Source organism: Osmerus mordax, chromosome 4 (assembly GCF_038355195.1).
Source record: "Osmerus mordax isolate fOsmMor3 chromosome 4, fOsmMor3.pri, whole genome shotgun sequence".
Classification (NCBI taxonomy): Eukaryota; Metazoa; Chordata; class Actinopteri; order Osmeriformes; family Osmeridae; genus Osmerus; species Osmerus mordax.
Window position 1 is genome coordinate 7,089,223 of NC_090053.1, and position 25,000 is coordinate 7,114,222.

Below are 25,000 nucleotides of genomic sequence, written 5' to 3' on the forward strand. Positions count from 1 at the left end.
GCACATAATGGCTGTGGCCACAGACACAGTCTTCTAGGACTGAATTCCCATTAGGAAGGATTGCACTAATTGAACGTGCTTTTTCAGCAATTTCTTTTTCACATACACATAGTACAGTTAGGTTTTGAACTACCTTCCCACAAACGTATCTTTTGTTGAAAGATTACCATGTGGGTTTTTGTGTGCGTTTATGAGTGTGTGTACGTGTGTGTGTGTGTTTGACAATTCTGGTTATTGGTGGCTGTATGCAGTGCAGTAGTGAATAAAGACGCTACTGTGGGGCATAAACATGACATAATAAGTGTAACTCATGTTGAGTTCTGAAACCTGTAAAGGGTCTGTTTACGGTAAGCTAACGTTTAGCCTTACCCTTGGTATTTACGACACAGGAACTGGCTAGCCGAGATTGCAGTATTTTGTTTTTAAACTTAACTGTTTTTACAGGGAGGTTGGGATATTCTCCTTTACTCCTACAAGGAGTCAGGTTTTATGGGTCTCAGGAACCTGGATCTTCTGTAATGGATTGCAGAAAGGAAAAAGAGCAAAGTGCTAGATCTATTAGGGAGATGCTTAGTTATTAATCTATTTATCAATCAGCAGGTTGTTGGTTTTTTTTTACTGGCCAAACCTTCAAGATTCCAGGGTCAGCATTCCGCTTGCCGAAACACATGGGAATGTAATTTTGGTAAAGGGAGCCTGTGGAAATCCTTTTCATCCTTTAAATAGAGAGAGAGAGAGAGAGAGAGAAGAGAGAGAGAGAGAGAGAGAGAGAGAGAGAGAGAGAGAGAGAGAGGAGAGAGAGAGAGAGAGAGAGAGGAGAGAGAGAGAGAGAGAGAGAGAGAGAGAGAGAGAGAGAGAGAGAGAGAGAGAGAGAGAAGAGAGAGAGAGAGAGAGAGAGAGAAAGAAATGGAGAAAGAAAGGGAGAAAGAGAGAGGGGGGAGGAGAGAGAGAGCAGGATGAGGAGATACGTTATCCTCTTTTATTTGGGTATAAATCATAAACCTGCACTAATCATCTTTCCTTTTGCGTTCCTCTTTCCCTTTGTTCCCCATCCCACACTTCCCTCAGCTCCTAATGGTTGGCAAGGTGTTGAGCTTCTGGTGCAGGATATGTTATGGAGTAGCTAGCTCTGGAGTGGCTGGGTCTGGTCTGGAGAATCTAGTTCTGGAATAGCTAGTTCTAAAGGAGCTAGAGAGAAGAGCAGCAGGACCGATACTAGGAAAGTCTTTATGTAATCAGTGCAGTTTCTTCTCATCCAGAAATAACCTGACATGTTGCTGTCAAAGTGTTCTGCTGTTTTGTAAGAAAATAAAAACCTGCCTCATGTTTGCGATTGGTCACAGATTGAAGTGATTGCGAAATTTGTAGTGATTGCTGAGTAATTTTCTAGACAAGGAAATATCAAGCATGATATAACTGCCTTGTTTGTTACATCAGTGAGATAGGCATTCATCATCTTTAAATAGGTTGGTGCTGTTTTATGTTCAGTTTGTACTTGTGTAAAGTGTGCTTGCATGCATTTGTGTGCGTGTGTGTGTGTGCGCGTGTGTGTGGGGGTATGTTGTATGTGTGTGGGACCTGGTCCCGCCTGTTTGTTGCTAGATGTGTTGAGGCAGGCCTCATGTTTACACTTGATATAGAGAGTGTGTGTTTGCTTATCTGACCGAACAGAAACAGATGTATCCTAGCTCCATGTTTTTAAAGCAGCATAAATGAAGACTAATTATATGTGATTGATAGACTGTTTGTGTACATAATTAATCACCTCCCTCTTCCTCTTCTCTCTCTCTCTCTCTCTCTCTCTCTCTCTCTTTCTCTCTCTCGCACCTTCTCTTTCTCTCCCTCATCTCACTCTCGCTAAATCCTTCTCTCTCCCCCATCTCCGTACCCCTCTCCCTGTCTCTCTCTCTCTGTCTCTCTCTCTCCTCTCTGAAGGTGTACTGTCTCTCCCGGCCCACTTCAGCCCATACACAGAGAGCCAGGCCGGGGTGGAGAGCAGGGAGGATGCCTATGCCCAGCTGGAGCTACGTACCCTGGAACAGTCCCTCCTGGCTACCTGCGTTGGCAGCATTTCCGAGCTCAGTGAGTGTCTGTGTGTGTGTGTCTGTGTGCGTTTGTGTATATGTGTGTGTGTAGGCCAAGGTGTCTTTTGCAGATTTACGGATTTAATATCTCTTAAACTTTATGGGAAACTTAACAATCGTCCTTCCCCTGCGAAAACAAAAAGTCAGTCTTCAAATGTAGCCCTCTCAAATGCAATAAATACACTTACTGAATCCTTCAGACACCTTACCAGTATCCCTTTTAAATAAATAAAACAATAAACGAGTAAACACACATGCATTTGAATGAGCCTCGATGTTAGTATTATTTGCTTGGCCCTCCTTTCTCCCCGTATGGTAGTTCACCCTGAAGGACAATAACCAGAGATAGACATTCTTCTGCCAGAAAGGCTGTTGTTTCAGCCAGCCAGTTGTGGGAAACAGTGATAATGCAGACTCTGGTAAATACACACAGTATCTTCTACTTAGCTGAGGGAAACAGACCACCATATAGGGATATTCTCTCTGGAATAGCTGATTAGCTCTCTGGTCATATATAATGCAACAGATGATAATACAGTGTGTAAAGTGTGTGTGTGTGTGTGTGTAAGTGTGTGTGTGTGTGTGTGTATTTGTTGAATCAACTATTGCCACATCCTACTTTTTGATCTATCTTTAATGTATCATTCTTAAGTCTGTTTTTCACTTTGTCACTGTATCTGTCTGCCTCTTTATCACTGTGACTATGTCTGACTGGCTGTCTGTCTATGTCTAGCTGGGTTGCTGGCTGGCTGTTCACCACATGTCTGTTTACCTGCCTTGCCTGCCTGTCTGCTTGCCTGTCTGTCTGCCTGCCTGCCCGTCTGTCTGCTTGCCTGTCTGTCTGCATACCTTCCTGTCTATGTCTGCCTGCTTGCCTGTCCTTCTATAGCAGGAGCCAAATAGATTCCACAGATGCACCCTCATTATCAGCAGTCAGTCAGACCTCGATCTCCTAGCAGCAGTCCCCCCTGTCTCTACCCCAGTCTGGTGCTGTTCTGAAGCGCATATCTATCTGTCTGGGGTCCAAACGTCCCTGTTATCAGAGAGGGAGATGCCTGGTCCTGGGTGTGCTCCGGTCTGGTCCTCTGGGCCTCCAGCCTCTGCAGAGAAAGGAAGGAGTCTGGGAGAGGAAGGAGACTCTGGCTTTGCTCTGGGAGGTGTTGAAGGCTCAAAGCCCTTGCTGCCTGCCATGGAAACGGGCTGTGCAATAGTCCCATAATTTAGGGTTCATTTTAGGTTCAGTTGGATTTTGAATCAGGTGGGTTTTGTTTGAGATCAGTCTGGGTGAAGCTGGAGATTTAAACCTCCTCCCTCATAATAGACCCACCATCAGCAGGAAAACAACCTCATCTGTATGGAACCAGTGTTGGGAAACTTAAAACCGTTGAGTACTGTTGACCGTCTGTCAGACTTTGAGATGATTTTTCCAGGCGTTGACGTTTTGTAATTTCTAAAATTGCTTGTCATGTGGAATTTGGAAAGTTATACAGTGTGTGAAGGACACATACACATTTGTACTGTCATACTGTACTCTACTGTAGCCTATACCTGTGGTTTGTTTACACTGGAGGCCTCCGCAGACAGAGGCAGAGATGGAGAGACGGAGGAGGGATCCAGAAACCAGGAAGGAGGGATGGGGTGGTAAAGATGGAAGGGTGAGGGAATTGAGCGGTGAGGGGTTAAGGTCTGGGGGGTGGGGAGACGAGTCAAAGCTCGGGGGAAAGAGGGAGGGGATGATGGAAGGGTTGAGAGGTGAGGAGGGGAAGAGAGACAGGAGGAATACAGTGGAGGGAGGGAGGGAGGAAGGAGGGAAGAGGGAGGGAGGGAGGGATAGGTTTTCTTTTCCAAATGAGTGAACACTCTGCCGTTTGTCCAGATTGCACAAGGCTACGTTCATACTCAACTACCAACTGTTACTTGGCCATTTAAGAAAATGAACACATACACACAAATGAACATGCATACACACACTAATACACATTTGATCTTACCCATTTCCTGTCTCTCTGAGGGCTGTCTTTGTGCCTGGTCTGTGCGGCGGGTTTGGTTAGGCAGGGCTGGCATCCTTCAGGCCTCCACACACACAGGGGCGGGCATTCTGAGCCGTGCCCAGGAGACAGGGCAGACACTGGGGCATCTGTGTGCCGCTACCTAGTCCTCCTGGAGCCCTGTGCTCGACCTGACCAGACACACACACAAACATACACACACTTGAGGCCTAATACATATGGAGTTTTTGAAGATTTTTGCACTGCTCATAACCTTTAGTATTTCTATCCCATCCAGTAAACAATAATAACAACATTGGCCAGGTCTCAGTCCAAGACCAGGATCTTCATTTGAGTTGGTCCCCAGCAGTGCCATGTCTACTTTTCTGGGTAGCACCATTATTAGTAAAACACAATCTCATGTAGTTGGACACATGAGCAACTCTTCATTGAATACTTAACTTAAACCACAGCTCCTCAGCTTTGCTCAGGGCTTATTCACAGAGAGCATTACACGTCCTCACTGCGGCCCTCTCCGTGCTAGAGGGACCTGTACAAACCCTGAAGGGAGAAGGAGGGGCCAGAGTATTATATTGATTCCGAAACCTAGAAGCAGGGATCCGAAATGACTTAACATCCAAGAATGTAGTCCTTCATATCCTCCTCAGATCTCTGGGGCTGAGCTGGCCCTCAGGGGAGAGATCGGGACTAAGAAGCCAGGGAGAGGCTTTCTGTCCTGGGCTGGAATTCCTCCCAGGCCCCCTGGAGGGTTGCTGGTGGTGGGAACACAAAGAAGCCCTTCTGCTGGTGGTGGCGTCTGTGTTTGAGGGAGCTAACCCCCCCAGTTCCCTTATGTTACCCCCCAGCCCTGGCCCCAGGGCAAACTCCCACTCACAGTAATCTGGTTAGAAATTAACCCAGGGATAATTATGCTGAATGAAAGCTACCTGATCCAGAACATGGCCCCCCTCCACCCAACCATGTTCTCCACCCCACCCCCGTCCAACCCACCCCTACCCTCCACTACCCACTAACCCTTGCTGGACCCCACCCACCACCCCCATCCCCCTCTACCGTCAACCCTGCCCCCTACCCTCCACTAACACCACAGCCCCTCCCACCCCCGCCCCACTATCATTCGTCCCTGGCCCCCCCCTCGGTCACGCACCAGGATGTTATCTACTTCCCCTGCTGCACTGCTGGCTGGACTGCCCCTACTTTTATCTTTTTAGTGTGTGTATGTGTGTGTGTGTGTGGGGGGGGGGATTCTCTTATGCATGTGTGTACAATGTGTGTGCGTGTGTGTGTCTGTGGGTGCTTTACATTTACATTTAGTCATTTAGCAGACGCTCTTATCCAGAGCGGCTAACAGTAAGTACAGGGACATTCCCCCGAGGCAAGTAGGGTGAAGTGCCTTACCCAAGCTTTATAGCTACATCATAGGACAAACATCCATAGCACTACTAACTATGTTAACTTGTATTATCTCCACAGGGCATACTCTCAACTGTTTGTAAACTCTGTCCATAGTTAGTCATATTGCTACATCCTGGTCTGTCTCTGTTGTCTGGCCTTCACAACTGGAATCTTAACACCACCTTTAAAACATCCAGTTAGTCAGTTAGTGTGTCAGCCCATGAAGTGTTCGAGTGATTAGAGATGAATGGTTGTTTACACTGTGGTGGTCTGGCTGTGCTTACTGTTAATGGCAGTGCTAATTGTTTGGGGTGGGTGTGTAATGGGTTAATGAACAGTGGAGAGTAATGGCTTGAAGTGGAACCGTGTCTGTACTGGCCTCCCTAAGGGTCCATACTGAGTATTGTAGCAGGAAGTAAGCCTTTTCTTGATGTCCTTTACTCCATATCTGCCTCCAACTCACTGTGGATTCAGTGTGTCGAGTGTGGGTGTGTGTGGGTGTGTGTTCTGTCAACTGCTTCACTGACAGTACATTGAGCCATAATGTAACTATAACCTCCCTGTTTTCTCTCTTTCTATCTATCTATCTATCTATCTATCTATCCCTTCCTTCCTCTCTCTCTCTCTCTCTCTCTCTCTCTCTCTCTCTACTCTCTCTCTCTCTCTCTCTCTCTCTCTCTCTCTCTCTCTCTCTCTCTCTCTCTCTCTCTCTCTCTCTCTCTCTCTCTCCCCCCCCCTCCCTTCCCCCCCCTCTTTCTCTCTCTCCCTCTCTCTCTCTCTCTCTCTCTCTCTCTCTCTCACTCTCTCTCTCTCCCTCTCTCCCCCCTCATGTCCAGGTGACCTGGTGTCTCGTGCCATGCACCACATGCAGCGTCTCAGCTCCGTGCGCCTGGGGCTGAGCCCCGCCCGCCACCCCCGCCCCAGCAGACCGTGTCGTGGTCACCTGACGCACTCCACACCCTCTACTACTTCCTGCGCTGCCCCCAGATGGAGTCCATGGAGAACCCCAACCTGGACCCCCCACGCATGGCCCTCAGCAAGGAGAGGTGGGGTGTAACACACGTACACACACACGTACACACACTCACACACACTCACATATACACTTCCAATACAAAACCACCTTTTGAATTTCTCTAAAAGCTTCAATCACAGTCGTGCACCCACACCCGCATTTCTCTCAGCAAGCACACACACACAAGCTATTATAAACTGTAAGCTACCTCCATCACACCTGTCCCTAACCCAATCAGAAGGCAGAGATAGTGGGAGGTGAGAGCCTTGTTCTGAGGGGTACTAGAAGGACTGGAGGTGCTAATGAGGTTTAAGAGGTGTGGATGGTATTTATAGGAAGACTGAGGTGACCCATCACATGCTCCCCAGGAGGCCTTTATGCCTGTTACCATGGTAATTGTGTTCCCAATTGGTACCCCGAGGGCCATCTGGACTGGTCGGATGGTGTCTGATGAAGCTGTTGTGATTGGTTAATCAGAACCAAACCGTGTGGGATTCCGAGGTCAGTGATTGGTTGCTTAGGTTTTGCTGGATCTCAAGAGGGATATCGCTGCTTGTGTTGAACATTTGCCACTGAACACAGGATGTTCACCAGGACAGAGTCACAACCCAGGATCTCCTGTCGACCAGTATTATGGTGATAAGGATTGTATAAACATCACGTTATGTAATGTATGCGGTCATTAGAAAACAGATGATCTTATGCGGATTCTCCTGGGGTTATGGAGAGGAAGTCAGAGGAACCAAACATGAAACCAGATCATGGATTAGCTGGTACTTTTTTCCTTTGGGCTGTTCAATCTCAGTTGGGATTGTGTGTTTCCTCTGTGTGTGTGTGTCATATATGTGTGTGTCACTCTGGATAAGAGCGTCTGCTAAATTACTAAATGTGTGCGTGTGACAGCATGAGTTATTGTATTGTTTCCTTCTACTTCCGGTTGAATGGAAGGAGCAGGTTTCCACACTTGTGTGTGTATGTGTGTGTGTGTGTGTGTGCGCGTGTATGTCAGAGTGTGTGTGTTTAAAATGTCAGTAGAAATAGCTTCCGTATGTGTGAAGGTTAATGACACACTTAAGATTGATGTATTCGTGCCTGTCTAAAGGTAGCACTTCAATGGATAGACAAAATGGATACAGGCCTTGGAAGTGTTAGTCAGTGTATGTTGTAGCAAACGGTTTGCTTGTGTGTTTTTGTATGTGTGTTTGTGCTTTGCTTTACTTGTTTCTGCTTCGTTTCCTTGTGTGTTTGTGTGTGTGCATGTGCATGCAGGGAAGGTTTTCAAGTTCTGGTGATCGTGTTTTTGTGCGTGTTTCTGAGCTGAAGAATTGCAACGGTACTCGTCTCTGCTCTTGCCTGCGCGTGTCTCTGTCTAATTATGATTTTGGGTTATGCGGGCACACACGCACACACACACACGTGCACACAGATACACACACATACACAGCTGGCTGCCATATTGTGGTCTGTTTAATTGTGAACAGACACAAAGAGAGAAATGGTGGACTCCTAATTAGTATCACCCACACCTCTACTTAAGATGGTTTAAAGGTATATTATTCATGTTTTGCTCTTTTTCTTCACTCTACCTCTCTCTTTATCTCTGCCGCATCTCTCTCTCCCCCCTCCCTCCTCTCTCCTATGAACCTCTATAAAAACTTTGAAACTCAAACCAGAGCTCTGTGTGGCCCACCTCTACACTGAGTCTGCACAGGTTGGTGCTACAAGGCTTGTAGCTAAGGTTTTCAGCACTGTTTGTTTGGTTTGGTTACACTGAGAGTGTGTGTACGTCTGTGTGTGTGTGTGTATTGTTAGTAAACAGAGGGAGAAGGGACCACAGTGTGTGTGAGCTATTATGCTATTACTTTCATCAGAAACAACTCCTCTTTCTTTTCCTTTCATCTGCAAAATCAGTCAGAACCTTTAATGACCAATTTAGTTTACGGTTCCAGAACTCCCCTCCCTTATAATAATGAGAGTTTCCAAGGCATGAGTAACTCCTCAGACCACCTCAGACTCCCCAAGAGGAATGCACTATTCATCAGCCGGGGGAGGGGAAAGACAGTTGTTTTGGTAAAACATTATAACAACTTCACAACATGAAACCGTTGCAAATAATTACTTAATTGTCAGTTCATAATTTATAAAAGATCATGAATACATGAGTACATGTATGACTACGCTTTCTAAAAACACAGTGGCATCCATTGATGTGACAACTATTCAACAGCTTTTATCATATTTTAACAGCTTCATTTCTAAGATGTATAGCACAGAGAGTGGGTTCATAGGAGTGCATGGCCTCTCTTCTCTCTCTCTTTCCTGTTCTCCTCAAGGGTGATGTGTAAGAGTGATAAGGAGTGAGTAAAGGCCCTGACAACTAATAAAATAAGTCCTTCTACAAACCGTGTGGGAGGGCAGAGGAAGTAATCTGAGCCGTGATCAGTTGTTTAGACTGACCTGCACTCAGTAACAGGGCTAAAACTGGTTCTGGTTCTGGCTCCAATTTAGACTAAAAAGAAAGATACAGCGAGAGATTGATAAGTGGATAGCGTAGAGAGAAAAAGAGAGGAGATCTGACCCTAGGTCAGGGGTAGCCAACCCCCTGCGTGTTTGGCTGTGCACCAGTCAGTCTAGAAGTAACCTGGGACCAGGTTTGCAGTTCAGGGGTGCTGTGGTTCTGATCTTTGCCCCCTGCAGAGCCAAGGTCCCTTACCCAGGCCTTGCAGGGTTAAAGGTCAGGAGTCAAACACCTGACCCTGATCTAAAACCTCTTTTATTTTATTACTCACCAGGTGTGTGAAGGAGAGTGTGTGTGTGAAACAAAGTTTAAACCGTGCACGTCTTAAAAATGTGTAGGCAGTAAATGTGTACTGTGTGTGTGCGTGAGAGAGCATGTATCACACTGTTAAAAGTGGAGGTAGGATTGTTAGTGGGCCAGTGCAGTGGGGTAGCCAGAAGGGCTATCTGGTTACAGTCAGTTATGGCTATCTGGCTTTGATGTGGCAGGAGTCTGGGGCGGAGTGGAGGTGTGTGTTTCAGGCGGGGGTTGGGGCGGGTGGGGGGGGGGGGGGGGGGTTAAGCTCAGGGGAGTCAGGCTGAGGGGTCACCCCGGAGGGGTAACCACCGGGTGAGGAGGGGGGAGGAGGGGGATGGTTCGGGGAGAGGGTGTTGGTCGGGGAGTGTTACTGACACACTCTGTGTGCTAGTCAGTCTGGTTCAGTGACAGGGGTGTGCAAACACTCAAATGCCTCACTCATGCGTGAACGCATTCACGCTCCCACTCAGTCACACTTAAATGCACACACACACACACACACACAGAGCTAACAAGAAGGAAACAAACCTAATGCCGGGAAATGTTGCACAATGCAAACATTATACTCACAACATTGTTGAGTGTTATCTACTGTTCCAGGTAGAATATTAGAATATAGTCAACAGAGGAATGTACCATTCATCAGCTGGAGGGGGTTGCAGGGGGGGGGGGGGGGAGGACCAGAGGACTGGGGCTGCAGAGTGGCTTGCTCTAGGCAGAAAAGCTTCTTGACGAATCAATAAGCAGTTTAAGAGCGTCTGCAGTAGGGATTTGTGACACATGTTTGGACTAACATTCAATAAAGTAGCAGTGTCAGCCTGTAAGCAGTGGAGACACACACATGCTGCCTTCAAGCCATGTGCCAGATAAAGGGGGGAAGAGGAAGCAGTATAGCTCAGATCCAAAGATGAAATGGATCACCCCTCCTCCCCCTCCTCTTCTCCTCCTCCTTGTCTTCTTCCAAAGCCCTGGGGCCCCCAACTCAACCAAGCCCTCAACCCCCCCTTCATCAACACCACGACCAGCCTGTCATCTTGCCCACCAGACAGCCTTCCAGTACCTGCACTCATCACCCACCTGCCCTTATCAGCTGTTGTGCAGTCGCATAGAAATTTAGATATATGTTTTGGTCTGGCTGACTGAGACTGACTAGCTGGTTGATTGGCTGCCTGGACGACTGACTGCCCTTGCTGGGAGAGAGCGACAGTCCTGCCTAATGGCCCAGCTAATCTCCACTTGGCCCTGCGTCCTCAGCCTGACTCTCAATGGACGAGACACACGCACATACGCACACACACACACACACACACGTTCTGACTCCACACTCTGAAACCCCCGTTAGCTCCATGTCCAACCCCCCGTCCTTCACCCCCCGTCCTCGGGCTGGGTCTCAGCTGCCAGGCCTGGTGACAGCATCTAGTCTCACAATAAACCCCCCCGTCCGTGTCCGTGTGTGTGTGTGTGTGTGTGTGTGATCTCTGTAGGAGATCACATGAGGCCTTCCATCTCTCTGTCATGGAGGACACCCTTTGTGGAGAGTGAATGACACCTTCACAGGGATCCAGGTGCTTATTAAGTAGTGTGGTGTATGTGTGTGTGTGTGTGTTCCTCCCCAGATGAAGGTGAAGCTCTCGGGATGGCTCCCAGCAGGACTGAGATAACAGAGTCATTAGAGATAAGACTGTGCTGAAACACTCTGAATGCGGCCAGCCTATATCGTCGACACAGACAGCTGTATCGTCTTCTTGGTGGCTAGTTCGTCACAGTCCTTTACACACGTGAAAACTAGGAAACGTGTGGGAGTGACAGAGGTTTAACGTAGGGTGGAAAAACTGTGACTCAGAGCGAATGTTTCTCAAGGTCATGAAAGGTGCTGAGAGACATTCACTGACCGGAATACTCAGGCACTCAGATCAGACACACACTCCCCCTAGCACAGCTAACTGAACGACCATCCCTCAGTCTGACAGTGCACAAAGGGAAAGATCAGTAGCTCAATGAGAACACATAGATTTTCCCATGATGTCACTGATTTCCACATTAGCGTTTCCATTCTCGAGCCCTGACTGGTGCAAATAGCTTCTGTCTGGCTATCTCTGGTTATCTGAAGCTAAAATAATGAGTGAATGTATTCGGAGCCGGTGTTTCTAGTATCCAAGGATTAGAGCATAGTCCTCATCCTCATCCTTGTCCTCCTCCTGTCCTCTCAGACCCTTCCTGTTGTTGCCGCCCCTCATGGAGTGGATGAGAGTGGCCATCGTCCACGCCGAGCATCGCAGGAGCCTATTGGTGGACAGTGATGATGTCAGACAGACCGCCAGGCAGCTCCTCCCGGGGCTGGACTGTGAACCTCGCCAGCTGAAGTAAGAGAGGAAGCACACACACACACACACACATACACACGCGCATGCAGTCATGCGCACACACACACACACAAACATGCCCTTTGAATGCCACTTGCATGTGTTTAGTGATCCATATACTCCTGTATGACCCCAGAGCCTTTAATCGGATTAGACACACCAGGAAACACTACTGTTACACCAGCCATATGGTCCAAGGCTCTCTCTCGTTTGAACTCGCTCACTCACTCAGTAGATCATCTTAAAAATGTATATATATATATACATATATACACTATATACACTATATACATATATTAAATAAGTCCATTCTTCCTTTTTTCCCTTTCCCTCTCCTGCTCCTCCATTCTTCCTCACCTCTCTCTCTCTCTCTCTCTCTCTCTCTCTCTCTCTCTCTCTCTCTCTCTCTCTCTCTCTCTCTCTCTCTCTCTCTCTCTCTCTCTCTCTCTCTCTCACACTCTCTCACTCTCTCTCTCTCTCTCTCTCTCTCTCTCTTTCTCTCTCTCTCTCTCACACTCTCTCACACTCTCTCACACTTTCTCACTCTCTCTCTCTCTCTCTCTCTCTCTCTCTCTCTCTCTCTCTCTCTCTCTCTCTCTCTCTCAGGCCGGAGTGCTGCTTCAGTTCGTTCAGGCGTCTGGACTCCAGAGCTGCGACGGACAAGTTCCACCTGGACCTGGGCTTCCGCATGCTCAACTGCGGACGCACCGATCTGATTGGACAAGCCATCGAGCTGCTCGGGCCGGACGGGGTCAACAGCATGGACGATCAGGTACACTGGTAGTGTGTGTGTGCGTGTGTGTGTGCACGCGCGAGTGTGCGCGTATGCTTGTATGGGTGTGTTTAATTGGACCATAAGGCAACCATATGCCCAGGTAATACCATACGTAGATCATCCTCTAAAGCAGCGTGCCCCCCCCTCCCCCTCCCCCCCCCCTCCAGGGCACGACCCCTCTGATGTACGCCTGCTCAGCAGGAGACGAGGCCCTGGTCCAGATGCTGATCGATGCCGGGGCCAACCTGGATGTGGCGGTAAATATTGTAGACATCCATCCTGCCCAGGATACTTTGTGCAGGTCTCAGACAGACACACACAGACACACACACACCTGACACACAATTTCCTGCTGAAGCTATGAAATCAAAGCCCGGTCTATGAAATGAATAAGTAGTTCATTAAAAAGACTCTCTGGCAAATCACAGGATAGAGTAACTTAACAGCTGACTACAAAGCCTGCAGTAACTACCAGTGTGGATGAGTTATGGTGGTAGAGTAACACCAGCCTCTGGTCTCTCCAGATCCCAGCCTGCTCCCCCAAGCACCCCTCCGTGCAGCCAGACAGCCGCCACTGGGTGGCGCTTACCTTGGCTGTGCTGCACGGGCACATCTCTGTGGTCCAGGTGAGAACCAGCTACGTCGTCCTCTCCAAACACCAACACTCAGACTCCTCCCCTTCCGTCTCCCCTCTCCGTGACAACAGTCTGAATCAAGCAGAAGCAGCAGCGGTACCAGTTAGAAGCAGTAGTTGTAGTAGTTACATGCAGTAGTTGTACCAGTTAGAAGCAGTAGTTGTACTAGTTACATGCAGTAGTTGTACTAGTTACATGCAGTAGTTGTACTAGTTACATGCAGTAGTTTTACTAGTTAGATGCAGTAGTTGTACTAGTTAGAAGCAGTAGTTGTACTAATTAGATGCAGTAGTTGTACTAGTTAGAAGCAGTAGTTGTACTAGTTAGAAGCAGTAGTGGTACCAGTTAGAGTGTTTAACTCTCCCCCCCCCCTCACTGTGCAGCTGCTGCTGGATGCGGGAGCTAACGTGGAGGGGGCAGCCGTCCGCAACGGGCAGGAGAGCACAGCAGACACCCCTCTACAGCTGGCATCAGCGGCAGGTGGGTGCAGGGCACACACACACACGTACACACACACGTACACACACACGTACACACACACACATGAGAACAGAGCCTGTGGTTTTTCGAAAGCGTCCGTGTAGCATTCCCCGCAAGAAATATCTGGGATTCCATACACAAATACACACGCCATGTTACATCATTTGGTCTTTGATTACATTTGGATCTCTGTTAAGGGTAACCTTGGAACTTGTTTATTGCTGTAAATAGAACCTAACTGTGTGTGTGTGTGCGCGCGCTCCCTCTCTCCAGGTAACTATGAGATGGTGAGCCTGCTCTTGGCCCGGGGGGCGGACCCTCTGTCCAGGACGCACGGCGGGAACGCCCTGACATCATCCCTCTACGAGGACATGAACTGCTTCAGCCATGCCGCCGCACACGGCCACAGGTACGACCCTGGCGGCTAGCCAATCAGAAGGCCTGGTTAGGGCAGGGGGGTTGGGTTTGGGGTAGGTTGACAGTATTGTTGACAAGGTGTTGAGTTTCTACCATACACTTCCTTCCTGGGATGGAGCCCCACTTCCTGTGCCATATGGGGCAGTGCTGGGGTAGGTTGGGGTCACACTCCTTCCTTTCAACACCCATCTGCCCCTAACCAACTGGTAGGGCTCCCCACCTGTTCACTCTATGTGTGTTCCAGTGAGTGTGTGTGTGTGGCAACGCATGCCTGTGTGTAAACATAGCACATGGATGCCTGTGTGAGTGGGACAGATTAAGGGGTCATTCCAAAGAGGGCTGAGTTGAATGAACCTGTAGGAATGAGGGCAAAAAATATTCTCTGGAAGTTCTGTCCTCCTCGACTACATGGTGAATGACTCATATACCTCACCCCCCCCCCCCCCCCTGTCAAACACACTAACACACACACATCTTTCTCCAGGTATCTATGTCCCGTTGACCTCCCTTTCCATTTCTTTTGGGTCTGCCTTGCCTCCCTCCTTGTCTTAAAATCCACCACCCTGTCAGTCCGTGTGGAGTCCAACATGCAGGCACTCACCCCCCCCCCCCCCCTCTGTCTGCCCTCCACAGGAACGTGTTGAGGAAGCTGCTGACCCAGCCCCAGCAGGTGAAGGAGGACGTGCTCTCCCTGGAGGAGATGCTGGCCGAGGGGGTGGAGGGGGAGGAGCTGGCGGGGCCGGGGGCGGGGCTGGGCGAGGGGGCCCTCCCCCGCCTGTGCAAGGCCAGGATGAAGGCACTGCAGGAGGCCAGCTACTACAGCGCCGAGCACGGGTACCTGGACGTCACTATGGAGCTGCGCACTCTGGGTATGTGTGTGTTTTCTCGGCATATACACAGTATGTGTGTGTGTGTGTGCAAGACTGCATGTGTGTGTGTGTAGGTGCATCTTTTTTACATTCAACGTTTGCTAAATACATAGACAAACATTTTACATATCCATCTATGTGTAGTGTGGCTGCTGCTTCCTGTTGGTGACTGTAGTACCCATATTTGCCCTGTAGGGGTGCCCTGGAAGCTGCACATGTGGTTGGAGTCTCTGAGGATCGCCCAGCAGCAGTCTGGGGCCTCTGTCATCCTCTCCCTCCTCAAGGAGTTCACCACCATCAGGGAGGAGGACTACTGCCAGGAGCTGGTCTCACTGGGCCTGCCCCTCATGTTCACCATCCTGCGCACCACCAAGGTACTGACTCCCCCAGCACTGGTACTGACTCTCCCAGCACTGGTACTGACTCCCCCAGCACTGGTACTGACTCCTCCAGCACTGGTACTGACTCCCCCAGCACTGGTACTGACTCCCCCAGCACTGGTACTGACTCCTCCAGCCCTGGTACTGACTCCCCCAGCACTGGTACTGACTCCTCCAGCACTGGTACTGACTCACAGAGGTGCTGTAGCATGGACACAGCATAGCAGGATGAAATATTTGAGTTATGTTCATCAAAACGTGCACTCACTCATCTCTTTCTATTTCCATGTCTTGCCTCTCTCTCTCTTCTTCAGAATGAAGCTATAACCCAGCAACTGGCAGCCATTTTCAGCCACTGTTTTGGCCCAGCTCCTCTACCAGCCATCCCAGAGATGAAGGCCACCCTCTCTGCACAGCTGGGTAATGGAGTTTTTCTGTCTTCCGGCAGGCTTTGAAGTCCTGTAATCCACTATACTGTTCCAGAAAATAGAGATCCACAGTTTATACTGTTTTGCTGAACTGAATTTGAAGTTCTTATGGTACTGTGTGTGTTATTTTACAGACCCCCACTTCCTAAACAACCAGGAGATGTCGGATGTGACCTTCCTGGTGGAGGGGAAGCCCTTCTACGCCCACAGAGTCCTGCTGATCACTGCCTCCGACAGGTGAGGGGGGGAGGATGGGGGAGGGAAGGGATATGGGTCCAGGGTGAAGGAGAGGGGTTCAAGACAAGGAAGTGGGAACACACACTAGGGATGGGAGTGAGAGTGTGGTCTAGTACTGAGGTGGTGACGTGATTCTAGAACAGTTGTAATGACTATGATCTCAGTGGTTCATTGTAGTGTTGACGGTGTGATTCCTCCAGGTTCAAGTCTCTGCTGGCTTCGTCTGGGCCTGATGGGAGTAAGGAAGTTGAAATCACTGACGTCAAGTACAGCGTCTTTCAGGTCAGTCTACCAGACAGCAAACTAAACCACTGAAAACAGTTTATTCTCTTCACCCTATATCCTCTTCAGACCCAGAATAGTTTATTAAATGTTAACATTTTACATATCAAAAGCATTTGTTCTAAATATATTTTAAGAAAAAGAAATGTCCCAACATACGTTTTCTAGAATTACACGGCTATTTCTGTGGCTGCTCACATTTTTTACATTATTAGAATGCCCAGGATATAAATACCAAGGGCAGTATGATTGCAAAGTTACCAGCCCAAAACCAAGGTCCACCATTGGACATGTATTATTGCTGGGTCTCGGAAGAATAATAACTCAAACTGCTTTAGTTGGACCAGAACAAACACAACTGAACATTTAGGGGTTAGGGGTTTAGGGGTTTTCCTGAAGGAATCAGATAGAGTTCAGAGTTCAATGTGGTGAAGCCATGAGGTAACTCAACCAATCAGAGATAGATCAGTAATTACTTCCTGGGTTAGACATGCTGCACATGCACACCTGATTGGGGTTTCCTGTTGTTTTCCTGAGAGCCAATAAGCCCCAAGGAACACAGGTCCACATGTCCGACCAATGAGCTAACCTGAACTGTGACCTTGTCCCCAGATGATGATGTCATATCTGTACTGCGGAGGAACAGAGGCGCTGAAGACCAACGTGTCTGACCTGCTGGAGGTGAGAGCTAAAAAAAAACACAATTCAAAAACAACCCAACCTTTTTTGTTCTTATCTAGCCCAACACGGAGTGTTAGACATTAACAACACAACAGACAGACTCACAAGCAGTGTTCCAACGGTGTCAGAAGTCTTAATCAGGGCCAAGGTGCATGGTGGATGGGACTATTCAAGCTCTTATATTTGTGTCTCATGCTGGGTTCATGTGGGGTTCTCAAGACTGAATCTTGTGCTAGATCCCCCCCCCCCCCCCCGTTGGTCTCAACATCAGAGTATCAGTTAGCTGATTCTGGTCTCAACATCAGAGTATCTGTTAGCTGATTCTGGTCTCAACATCAGAGTATCTGTTAGCTGATTCTGGTCTCAACATCAGAGTATCAGTTAGCTGATTCTGGTCTCAACATCAGAGTATCTGTTAGCTGATTCTGGTCTCAACATCAGAGTATCTCTTAGCTGATTCTGGTCTCAACATCAGAGTATCTGTTAGCTGATTCTGGTCTCAACATCAGAGTATCTGTTAGCTGATTCTGGTGTGTCCCTCCCCAGCTGTTGTCAGCTGCCAACTTGTTCCAGCTGGGGGCGCTGCAGAGGCACTGTGAGCTCATCTGCTCCCGGAGCATCGACCTGGACAACGCAGTCAGCATCTACAGGACAGCCAAGGTAGCACAGGCAGAGACACACCAGACCAACCAGTACCCTCACGTCCTTTTAAACGTACTTACATTTACATTTAGTCATTTAGCAGACGCTCTTATCCAGAGCGACTTACAGTAAGTACTAGGACATTCCCCTTGAAGCAAGTAGGGTGAAGTGCCTTGCCCAAGTACACAATGTCATTTTGCACGGCTGGGAATCGAACTGGCAACCTTCAGATTACTAGCCCGACTCCCTCACCACTCAGCCATCTGACTCCCTTACTTAATGTGTGAAAGCTGATATGTACGTTTCTATTGTCGAATAGCTAATTGTAAATCTACAGTTTTATCAGTAAAGTATGTATTTGTCTTCCTTATCAACTCTCTTATTCTCGCTCCCCCTCCTTCCCTCCTTCTCTCTCCCTCTCTTCCTGTCTCTTTTCACCCTCTAAAGGCCCATGATGCTGTGGAGCTGAGCTCGTTCTGCGAGGCCTACTTCCTGCAGCACATGTCGGGTCTCCTGGAGAGGGAGGCCTTCCGGGGCCTGCTGCTGGGGCCCCCAGGGGCCCGCTGGGGGGCTGGGGCCATCCGGGGAGACTCCCCTCTGGAGGAGTTGGAGAGCACTCTGGCCCAACGCCTGCGCTCGCTCTACGTCACCTCCCGCGTGTGACGAGGATAAAGGACAGGGATTGGTGGAGGAGGTCAAGGTTTCCTATACCCACTCATAGTGTTTAATCCCCCCATCCCCATTGGTCAGACTGATCCTGGATCTGAGGTTAGAGGCAGCCTCTACCTGGGGCGGAGCTGGGAGCAGGACATACAAGACCAGCCGGACACAGTAGACTCCCCCGCCTCCCCCTCTCCCCCCCGGGACATTAATCACACCCCTCTCCACCCAATCTCAACCATGTCTATCTGCGGCAGAGGGGGACTGAATGCCCCTCTTGGAAGCAAGCATCACAAATAGAAACAGAAGGAACGAGACAGATGGAGCCGTTTTAGAATTCTGAAAAACTGTAGAACTCTGCTGCCCCCCGAAGGACAAAGGTTGTTACTGCGTCACAGAACTCTGAGGGAAGGTACAGAGATCGGGCGGAGCCGGGGAGGAGAGGGGTGGGGTAGGGTGGGGAGGTGTCGTGGGGTGGGGGGTACATAACTAAGATTTTGACTGATCTGAAAGTGTATCTTAATTTCACGTACTTATTTGTTTTTATTTTCTATTTGTCTGTATAACAAAAAATGACAGAATGGGACATTTTCTATTTAATGAGGAAGAAAAGAGTTGTGAGAGTATTTAACAGGGAGTTCCCTTCTTATTGTCTTGTTCCAAGCAGATTATGATATTGACTGTAAACTGAAGCTTCTGTGTATGTGGATCGTGCCAGATCGTGTGCACATTTACAGTGTAGAAGTCTGGTGTACGCCGAAGGGGTATTCTCTTTCTAAGATTCAGTAGCAATGTCCACCATGGGATTTACTGTAGAAATCTAATTCCCACCATTTTAGCACTAAAGTTTAATATTGCAATAAAAGTTCATGCCTGGTGAGCACAGTACGTTTCCTGTTGTTTCTGAGGCCTGGTGGAAGTCTGACAACTGTTGCTGAGAAGGAACAGAGGTATGGAGACCGCTACGGCGAATGGAGGGGTGGATACCAGTACTGAGGGACGTGAAGATATAGGGAGTCAGATGGCTGAGCGGTAAGAGAATCGGGCTAGTAATCTGAAGGTTGCCAGTTCTATCCCGGCCGTGCCAAATGACATTGTGTCCTTGGGCAAGGCACTTCACCCTACTTGCCTCGGGGGAATGTCCCTGTATTTACTGTAAGTTGCTCTGGATAAGAGCGTCTGCTAAATGACTAAATGTAAATGTATATATTGTTCTTACCTGTAATCGTAAATATTACTTTATGCCCTGGAGAAGAAGTTGACCCCCCCGATTATCAATGTATCATTCACACTCTGCCTATAACCTATAGGCTTATAGGTGGGGAGGCATATAGCTTATTTGTGACATATGCAAAATATCTTTAATGTTGCTTAGCATTTAAGTGTTTTAAACATAGCAAAAAATAGTCTGATATTTATTTCAACGTATAGCGTTTTATAAAGTTTTCGACCCGCAATATATTAGTTCTGAACCGCAAGCCGCGACGCGGGTTGAAATATTTTTTCCCTTAACCCGGAAAATTCTATTTTAGCAGGTTACCTGCGGGGAACCACGTGTATCCGACCTGGTGCAGGACTCTACTCCATACACCAGGACAGGAGCTGGGATACACCCAGGAGCGTTGGAAGACGGATGGAGACATAAATGGATAGTGACACAGGATAGGCCCCAATGAGCTAGAAACAGATAGACATCCATTCAGTATGTTACAAAGTATCATGCATAGAAAGGTCCTTGTGTGCACACACATACACGTGCACACACATACACACGCACGCATGCACACCCACTCACACGCAAACACTTAGAGAAGGCGACACAGCGCGTAACTGAATGAGTTTATTTGTTGCTCACAGTTATGTTACATGGGGATTACATGAGCCTGTTAGTTCCTGCCCTGTCAGAGGGACGCTATGGCCCCTTGTGTCATCGGATGTCCTTAGTGTTGCTAGGTTACCACTGTATAAAATAAGAGGGTGAACTCTAGGGTATTGCTTTGTGTCTTTATGACCGAAGTTCCCTCTCCCGTGCCCCTGTCACCTGGGTCAGCTAGCTGGACCAATCAGAGCTGTGGGCCAATCAGAGAGAAGCGGAAGCATCATTCAAAACTTTGTGCACAAGATAGAAGAGGAGGAGACTGAAGGATTTAGGAGAGAGCTAGAAAGAGAGAGAAAATTAAGGTTCGGCAAAATTTAAAGGAAACAATATTAGGAGGGGAATTCAAACGCAAAAGTTAGCTTGGTGGAAAAAGAAAGGGATATAGAGAGAAAGAGGAGGGGGGTGAGTATAGAAGAGAGAGAGCAAGGCGGTAAGGGCAAAGAGAGAGAAAGAGAGTTGAATGTAACATTAACACTAAAGCCATGCAAAGAAAAGCTCCTGTTTGACATGCACACAGCAATACAAGCTAAAAGCATAGAGCAGGAATCCCCAGTGTTACTTCAGAACTCGTCCCAGCCCCACGTTAATCTATGTACAAGAGTGGACAAGGAGACGCATACTAGCGCCACCTCTGCCTGGCCTACACGCACGATGATATGAAACTGACAAATATCAATAGAAGAGCATATTCCTCTCCAAAAGAGGCTAGTCTACATTCTTAAATTACTGGTAAATCATTATTTTTTTTCAACAGATAAAGCAAGTTCTCTTTCATTCTCCCCAAAGCTAGGGAAGAAAGAATTGGTAACTTGTCAATGTTCACATAATTCAGCTTTAAGTCAAAGGAAAGAAAAAAAATCTCAGTTTTTTTTCTTGAAATGTTGCCCCATTTACAAACACACAAGGTCTTAAATAACATTCAACTGATCTAACAGCGTTCTTTCATATAAATAGCAGAAGATATCATAAATTAGGATATGAAACAGAAAGATGAATAAATAAGGAAAACAAATATAAAAAAAATATCCACAATTGTATTTGAACACTTAATTTCCCCTCAGAACCCTACTGCTGGTTATTGAGACTAGGAGGTATCCATGACAACCAAAAGAAAAGTGCAGTTTAGCAGAGAAAGAGGGACAGGTCAGATGGTAGCAGTCAAAAAAGAACCAGAACAGAAGAACAACATGGAGGACGGGTAGAACTTGACATCACAGGCGTTCAGACCTGCTACTACAATAATATCTAAACATGGTGTCACAACTAGACGTTTCATTTTTACATTAGAAATGATATCAGTCTGTACAACAGAATAGATCATTCATTTAAATACCCTCATGACCCCCCCACCCCCTCCCCCTACTCTAAACCATCCAACATCCCCACACCTAACCCTGTTAAACTCTCTCCCCAAACCCCATCTGAAATTACAATTCCAGTCCATTTGCAGCAATGAGATACAGTCTAATAAAGTCTGTTTTTTAAACCAGTTTTTCACACAGAAAATACATTAAAAATGAACCAATACAATCCAGCAAGCGTCCGAGTCGGCTGATAGGCTATCGACAAACTTCTCCCCCTCCACTCCTTCATTTTTTATATTTTAGTTTTGTTTAAGTTTTCTTTTTGTTATTACATCCCAGAGTTTGTCTGTGCATACTATACCTGTGTATCAGTGTGTGTTTGTGTGCATCAGTTTGTGTGCGCGGTCAAAAGGGTATGTATTGTCAAATGATTTCCATCTGTCCATTTGAGGGAATAGGGATAAGACAATGAAGAATGGGAAGATAGGTGGCTGTGTGCAATTTTGGGTGTGTGCAAGAGAGTGTGTGTGCGTGTGTGTGTGTGTGTGTGTGTGTGTGTGTGGGTGTGTGTGTAAGAGAGATGTGTGGGTGTTTTATACATGTACAATATCAGGGTGCTGTCTCCGTCTACGGACGTTAGGTGGAGCCACAGAAGGGGGAGGAGAAGGAGCAGAGGAGTCTGGATGAAGTGTCAGTTTCCATGGTAACTGGCTTGCGCACTCGCCCCCAAAAAAACGGTCCTCCTCCAGCCATATCCGTCCCTGGGCGCTCGCGGGGGTGGGCGGCGGGGGAAGGGGGACTGGGGGGGGGGGGAAGAGGGAGACTGAGGAAGGGCGGGGCGGACGGAGGAACGGTGTGGAGAGCAGGAGGAGGGGCCTAGTAGGTTTTCTGGATGATTCCTGGTTGCAGAAACAAGTCAGGTCATCAACACACAAGTTAGCAGCAGAGACAGGGAGCGGGGTGGGGGGTGGGGTGCAACTGGATGGTGGAGATTGGTGGTGGGGGGGTTGCAAAATGTCACAGACATTCAGATGAGGAGGAGGTAGGTGTGTGGAGGGGTTATGGTGGGGAGAGGATGGATGAGGTTTTGTGAGGGTGTGTGTGTGTGTGAGAGAGAGAGAGTGAGTGTGTGTGTGTGTACAATCAGTCTGATTCTCATTTAATATATATATATATATATTTATCTATCTCTATATACAGTCACTCCTTCATACAAAAAAAGGTCCAAAGAGGAAATTCTGTTCATCTAGCTCTGTACACGTTGCAAGGTCATGTGATCTTAAAAAGCTCATGTGACGTGGTGGTGCTGGGTCAGCTCTAGGACTCCTCCTGAGAACCCACAGACGCCAGCGCCATCTTGGGTCGCTCTCGGCTCGCTGCGGGGGCGGGACTTTTGGTGTCATTAGTTTGGGGCTCGTGTCTCCGGACGATGGGGGAGGAGCAGTGCTTGTTGGGCGTGCCAGGGGCAGGGGGCACCTGGCCGTTCTTCTCGTCTGAAAAAAGTTGTTTAATTACGTCAAAGAAGCTACTCAATGGGCTGCCTAGGTAAACAGACGGGAGGGGGAGAGAAAAAAAGAGAGGGAGAGAAAGAGAGAACAAACAAACACATGAACAATGGGGTTCCTGCAAGGAGAGGAGGCTACAGATAGATAAGAGTTGGGGTAGGGGGACGGAGAGAGGGTGAGAGTGGAAAAGGAAAGAGAGGAAGGTGTGGATGAGAGCCACTATAACAGCCACATCAGGACAGCCATACGCATTGTTAATACTCTATGTGTGTTCGTTTGCACAGTATGTGTCTGTGCGTAATGTGTGTGTGTGTGTGTGGATAGATGGAGCTGATCCTAAAACCAACTCGAATGTACGTAAATTAAGGATCCCATAAGGAGTAGTCTGGTGCTGTTCATTGGTGTGTGACTGTGGCGGTGACAAGACATGTGTGCGATGGTTGTGTGAAGCTGTGACAGGACAGTTGCACTATGGTCGTGGGTGGGCTGTTGGGTGTGTGGCTTGGATGACTCAGGCAGGACTGGCCAATCAGCAGCAAGACGGAGGCGGTGGATGAGGAAGCTGGGATGAGTACAGCCACCTTGCACTCCTTTCCCACTGTGTTGAGGATGATGCTACGCTAAAACGACAACCCTCGGCTACCTGATCCACTCGAAAGCTGAAATATTTCAGCGCAGGGGCAATACACAGGAGACACACAACTTAGAGATTTGACTGTAAATGTCTTCCCCTTGCTTTTAATAAGTTTGCCGGTTTTTCTGTGCAATTGTGTGTGTGAATTGTGTACGTGTGCATACTGTTTATTTCTGTTTGTAACCCATGGGCCAAAAGGTTACATGTAAATGTATGCAAATGACCTCTCACTATATAATCCATTTCTTTAATTTAGTTTAAATTGCTTTGTTGTTCTTGGTGGAGGTGGTTAAGACGTCAAACTTGAGTTATGAACCTAATAAAGACTCTATGTTCTCTGTGTTAATGGTGCACACACAGCACTTTGCTGAGAACTATTACCAGCAGCTCCAGGACAAATCCCTCAAAGATGGGACATCTCTAAATACTTAGCATATAAGCCATTTATACAGGATGGTCTTATGAGCCAACTAATGAACAGTGACAATACCAACCAAGGGTTCTGTGGTGTGGCAACACTAACACACGCACGCACACACGTACAGTAAACAAGCGTGCTTGTGTGTTTTTCAGAGACAGTTGGGTAATGATTCTGTCCCAATCTCTTTTATGGCCATTCTGTTTCTCTGGATATTTTAATTCAACCCTCAACTGCTAAGCTTGCCAAAAGGGCCTGAGGCACTCCGGAGAAACACCGCAAATGGAATCTCAGTGTGTGTGTGTGTGCTCCTGTGTGCCCCTGTGTGTGTGTGTGTGTGTCATTGCCAGGGAGAGATGCATGGTAAGACTCTTTAAACGTATAATGTATCTGACTGAGAAGCACGGTCTCTGTCCCAGGGAAGAGAACTCATAAGCTTCCACCAACTAAACCACAATGCACCTCTCATCCGCAACCTCTCTCTCTGCCTCTCTCTCTCTGCCTCTCTCTCTCTGCCTCTCTCTCTCTGCCTCTCTCTCTCTGCCTCTCTCTCTCTGCCTCTCTCTCTGCCTCTGCCTCTGCCTCTGCCTCTGCCTCTGCCTCTGCCTCTGCCTCTGCCTCTGCCTCTGCCTCTGCCTCTGCCTCTGCCTCTGCCTCTGCCTCTGCCTCTGCCTCTGCCTCTGCCTCTGCCTCTGCCTCTGCCTCTGCCTCTGCCTCTCTCTCTCTCTCTCTCTCTCTCTCTCTCTCTCTCTCTCTCTCTCTCTCTCTCTCTCTCTCTCTCTCTCTCTCTCTCTCTCTCTCTCTCTCTCTCTCTCTCTCTCTCTCTGCCTCTCTCTATCCTTTGATCTTTTCTCTCTCACTACCTCTAGTCCTCCCTCTGCGTTTCTGCAGGTATGCCTCTGGTACAGCTGATTAAAGGGCCCCAATGACCAGCCCCGATTAAGTCTTTCCTTCTGCCAGTCATTGTTATGCAAAGCCTGGTACACGCTCCTGCTGCCCCCCCTGCCAGGCCCCGGTGCAGCCCCTGGTGGCCATAGCTTAGCTGCTCTGGGTAGGGCAGCTAAGCGCTGGCAGGTACACAGGACCATGCTCC

At 48.2% G+C, this 25,000-nt stretch overlaps 2 protein-coding genes across 2 annotated transcripts in view; one reads left to right on the top strand and one right to left on the bottom strand.

The window, feature by feature from the left end:
* Window positions 1–18,601, top strand: part of abtb2b (ankyrin repeat and BTB (POZ) domain containing 2b) — a 38,206-nt gene extending 19,605 nt beyond the window's left edge. The window contains 17 exon segments of the mRNA XM_067234305.1: window positions 1,936–2,082; window positions 6,325–6,399; window positions 6,402–6,534; window positions 11,529–11,681; window positions 12,288–12,453; window positions 12,624–12,713; window positions 12,981–13,082; window positions 13,475–13,571; window positions 13,845–13,980; window positions 14,622–14,857; window positions 15,053–15,231; window positions 15,552–15,657; window positions 15,800–15,902; window positions 16,103–16,184; window positions 16,797–16,865; window positions 17,412–17,525; window positions 17,955–18,601. Of these exon segments, the coding sequence (XP_067090406.1) occupies window positions 1,936–2,082; window positions 6,325–6,399; window positions 6,402–6,534; window positions 11,529–11,681; window positions 12,288–12,453; window positions 12,624–12,713; window positions 12,981–13,082; window positions 13,475–13,571; window positions 13,845–13,980; window positions 14,622–14,857; window positions 15,053–15,231; window positions 15,552–15,657; window positions 15,800–15,902; window positions 16,103–16,184; window positions 16,797–16,865; window positions 17,412–17,525; window positions 17,955–18,170 (2,204 nt within the window). The 3' untranslated portion in view covers window positions 18,171–18,601.
* A 4,066-nt stretch (window positions 18,602–22,667) lies between these two features.
* Window positions 22,668–25,000, bottom strand: part of brsk2a (BR serine/threonine kinase 2a) — a 113,045-nt gene continuing 110,712 nt past the window's right edge. Inside the window, 1 exon segment of the mRNA XM_067234002.1 lies at window positions 22,668–22,843. Within this exon segment, the coding sequence (XP_067090103.1) occupies window positions 22,668–22,843 (176 nt within the window).